Below are 4,269 nucleotides of genomic sequence, written 5' to 3'. Positions count from 1 at the left end.
GGTCTCACCTTCGAGGAATTTTCTAGCTAGGGCAGTCAACTCCCCCGGGTTGCCTCCATCTATATTTTTGGAATCCTGATTTTAGTGGGATATTCCTGGTTTTTCCCGTTTTAGTCACATAAACGGGATAGATAGAAGACAAAGTACCACCTTAGCTCTATCTTGGATGGCCTGCATGCTTAATCTGTGATTTTCTATTCTTATTTATTAGGGACTATAACGGTATGAACTAGCTCTATTGCATAATTCTATTGTCGTTTGGACTTCATTGGATTATCTTGTGCAACAAGCTTATGGTGGATAATTCTACGTTTTTTTTTGTTTTTGCCTATGAACTATGATACCTTTAAAACTTAAGCTTATGAACTATGATGCTCGTGATCGATGGCCCGGTGGATTATTAAGACATGCTTTGTATAATCTTTAATGTTATCATGTTAGACTGCTATGTACATTGTACAACCGTACAATGTTTGGTGATTGACGAACATTGACAGAAAAAGGTTATCTTTGCACAACTTGTCAATCTTTTTTAAAAAATGTATATGCTTGTGTCGATTTTTAAACTTGTGTAGTTGTGATTTATGTTGTTCTAAACTCTTGATACTATAGTTTATTAAGTGATAGTACAATATAGCATATTTCGGTCAAAGTTTCCGGTTACCGGCCGTTGTATATCTGTTCCTTTCAATCCGTTTCTGTGTAACCGCATATCCCGCAAACGTTTTCGTTTATTGATATACCGCTCTCGCTCCCATTTTTGGTAAAAAAAATATAGAAACGAAAATAGAAAGAGGTTTTCGTTCGTTTTCATTTATAGTTGGAATTGAACTCCTCCCTAAACCGGCATCCGACAGCCTCTAGCAGCTTTCCTAACAACCACCACTAAGGTCATCTCTATCAGGCCGTGAATAGGTCATGTAAAATTATTTTTTACATGATTGCACTAGTAAAATTTGAAATAAAGAGTGAGATAAAAAGTACGTTGGAGACAGTCTCATCAGTTGCTAGAGATAGAATAAACAACCGCACTCAAACAATTACCATGATTTTCCTCCCTCCGTCACTCATCACATCGATCCCGTCCGCCCTTTTCCAGCTCCGGCCCAGCGGAGCCTCCGGGCGCTGGCTTCTTGCCCTGCCCCGCCCCGCGCTGCGCGCTCCACCTCCGACGCGCGCGCGGCGGAGCTCGATCCGAGCGCGGTGGGCCAATGCGAACACCAAAGGCAGATGAATCGCTTCCCCTCCCCTCCCGATCGGCCGTGCCGTACTGCCGTCGTACTAGCCAGCCGGGTCAAATACAGTCACACAGGGAGAGGAGAGATAAGCTAGAAACAGAGGGGCAGATAGCAGCGCGGATAGATCCCCGCCTCCTCTCCACTCTCCCCAGCAAACAACCAAAAGCAGCCAGCCAGTCGCCGCCGCGCGGGACCGCGTCGCATCAAAGCCACCGCATCCAACAGGGACAGGCAGGCGCACGCTCGGAAGTGGAGGCGTCGTCCAAGACGAAGAGGAGGAGGAGGAGGAGGAGGCCAGGGCGTAGCTAGGTATGGAGTTCGCGAGCTCTTCGAGTAGGTTTTCCAAAGAGGAGGAAGAGCAGGAGGAGGAAGAGGACGAGGAGGTGTCCCCGCGCGAGATCCCCTTCATGACAGCGGCAGCTACGGCCGGCACCGGAGCCACCTCCTCCTCGCCCTCGCCTTCCGCGGCAGCCTCGGCGTCAGCGTCGAGTTCGGCTGCTGCCCTCCGCTCGAGCGGCGGTGGGGGCGGGGGCGACGACGACATGGAGGTGGTCGAGAAGGAGCACATGTTCGACAAGGTGGTGACGCCCAGCGACGTGGGGAAGCTCAACCGGCTGGTGATCCCGAAGCAGCACGCGGAGAAGTACTTCCCGCTGGACGCGGCGGCCAACGAGAAGGGCCTCCTGCTCAGCTTCGAGGACCGCGCCGGCAAGCTCTGGCGCTTCCGCTACTCCTACTGGAACAGCAGCCAGAGCTACGTCATGACCAAGGGCTGGAGCCGATTCGTCAAGGAGAAGCGCCTCGACGCCGGGGACACCGTCTCCTTCTGCCGTGGCGCCGCCGACGCTGCGCGGGACCGCCTCTTCATCGACTGGAGGAAGCGCAGCGCCGACTCCTCCCGCCACCCGCACCGCATGCTGCCACGCCTCCCGCTCCACATGCCGCCACTCGCGTCGCCCTACGGCTATGGCCCCTGGGGCGGCGGCGCGGGCGGTTTCTTCGTGCCGCCCGCCACACTCTACGAGCACCACCGCTTCCGCCAGGCCCTCGACTTCCGCAACGTCAGCGCCGCGGCCGCGCCGGCCAGGCAGCTCCTCTTCTTCGGCTCAGCCGGCATGCCCCCGCGCGCGTCCATCCCGCAGCAGCAGCAGCCGCCGCCGCCATCTCTGCACAGCATTATGATGGTGCAACCCAGCCCCGAGGCCACGGCCGGCCTGCCCATGCTTCTCGACTCGGTGCCGCTCGTCAACAGCCCGACGGCAGCCGCGAAGCGAGTCCGCCTGTTCGGGGTCAACCTCGACAACCCGCAGCCAGGCAGCAGTGCCGAGTCAAGCCATGACACCAACGCATTGTCGCTGAGGATGCCGGGATGGCAGAGGCCGGGGCCATTGAGGTTCTTCGAGTCGACGCCTCAGCGCGGCGCCGCCGGTGCAGCAGCTGGCGCTGAGTCATCTGCAGCCTCGTCGCCGTCGTCACCGTCGTCCTCCAAGAGGGAAGCACATTCGTCAGTGGATCTCGATCTGTGAGCGAGATCGACCCAGCAGGCGACTTCGATCGATCGGGAGAGTATAAAAGGAAAATTGAAAAATTCTTCCTTCCGTCGCTACCTTCTTCGCCTTTTGATATTTCATTATAACTTTTTGATGATAGGATCTATAGAGTAGTCTTCTTCTTAACACTTGTTCTCCATTTTTTGTTTCGGCCATTCAAATTCTTGTGTTGGCTTTACAATATATATAGGTACGTATATAGAGAATTAAGTTAGACGAATTAATCAATTGTTATTGCTTTCATATATGGTTTGAAATCTGACTCAGTTTTACCTTCGCTACTATTACTTTGTCCTTTTTTGCTCGTGCCATTATATTGGACTCCTTAAGGTAGTTTTTGTTGGGCAATTCCGATTGTTGTATGTCCCAACATATGATAACACCCCTTCAAATTCGCACTCTCCACAGCATCACTGCCAAGATCTGATGCGCTGCAATACATAATGTGCATTTCATTGCATTATATATGTATGATCTGTTCTCGTCCTAAGATTGGAGTTGCAACCGCAGCGTTCTCAGGGCATGACAACAACATTGACAGTCCATTAGCAGCAGTCAACTTACAGCAGGCGGCAAAGCCAATATGGAGCTAGCTATAGAAGCATTAATTTGCAGGTCAGTTTTTTAAACTCTGAATCATCGCTCATCTTCTTTCATAGATACTGCTCACCATCTCTCTTGTTTATATTATGAGTGGTGGTGCTGGCACTCTTGTTTTCGTTTTCGTGCTTTTGCCGGTTGTTGCCACTTTCTGTACTGTTGCTCGATCACTCTTTGTCCATGCATACTACATATGTATACCATGGCGCATCATGTCGTCGTAATGTTGTATACCATATATATGGCAGGCAGTTATCAGGCACCAGCACAAGCAAAATGAAGGCTTCTCTTGTGGTTTTACGCAGGGTCAACTGAAAATTAACCATGCGCGACGTGGGCTAAAATCACGTGTAATTTGGTTTGTCTGGGCCTTGAGTGGTATAGACTCAAGAGTTCTTTATGCCCCTGGCAGTCTGTAAAAGGAGAGGTTGAGCCAGAGGACGATTTATTGGGGAGGAGCCGAAGAGGGCCAGCCTAACTGTTGCTGTAGTAGAAGGAACAGTGCTGCGGTGATGTTTGCACCTCTCTCATGGAGATGGAGACATGGAGTAGCCTTGGTTGCGTTCTGTGTTCTTGTCCTTTGTGTGCCAGACAGGGAGGAGAGAGAGAGCCTGTACATCACCGTCCCTTTTCCTCTCTCCTTTCACTGCAGAGTGAGTAGGTACGGCGCGTGTGTGCTTGCTGGGAACAATGGTGGCAAATGCCACGACGCCACGTACCGGCCTAGCAATAGGTATCCTTAACTAGTAAGGTGTGTAGCCGTGTAGGGAGGGAAGGGGATCTTTTTGCGCTGCTGAGGCTAGAATAGACATGTGTAGATGCTGCGTCTACTGACAAAAGTGCCTTTGGTTCGTTGTAAGCTGGAAAAGACAACGGGGAGT

At 51.5% G+C, this 4,269-nt stretch overlaps 1 protein-coding gene across 1 annotated transcript; it reads left to right on the top strand.

Annotated features, from left to right (window-relative positions):
- The first annotated feature begins 1,095 nt into the window (after positions 1-1,095).
- On the top strand, positions 1,096-3,065 carry LOC103641911 (B3 domain-containing protein Os02g0683500). The gene has a single exon (XM_008665221.4). The coding sequence runs from the start codon at positions 1,550-1,552 to the stop codon at positions 2,762-2,764; it is 1,215 nt and encodes a 404-aa protein (XP_008663443.1). The 5' UTR covers positions 1,096-1,549; the 3' UTR covers positions 2,765-3,065.
- The last annotated feature ends 1,204 nt before the right edge of the window (positions 3,066-4,269 follow it).

Source organism: Zea mays, chromosome 10, assembly GCF_902167145.1.
Source record: "Zea mays cultivar B73 chromosome 10, Zm-B73-REFERENCE-NAM-5.0, whole genome shotgun sequence".
Classification (NCBI taxonomy): domain Eukaryota; kingdom Viridiplantae; phylum Streptophyta; class Magnoliopsida; order Poales; family Poaceae; genus Zea; species Zea mays.
This window is presented reverse-complemented; position numbering and strand designations above follow the sequence as displayed.

What these genes read in the sequence shown, in the direction of transcription:
- LOC103641911 (XM_008665221.4), top strand. Translation starts at nt 1,550, where the DNA reads ATGGAGTTCGCGAGCTCTTCGAGTAGGTTTTCCAAAGAGGAGGAAGAG.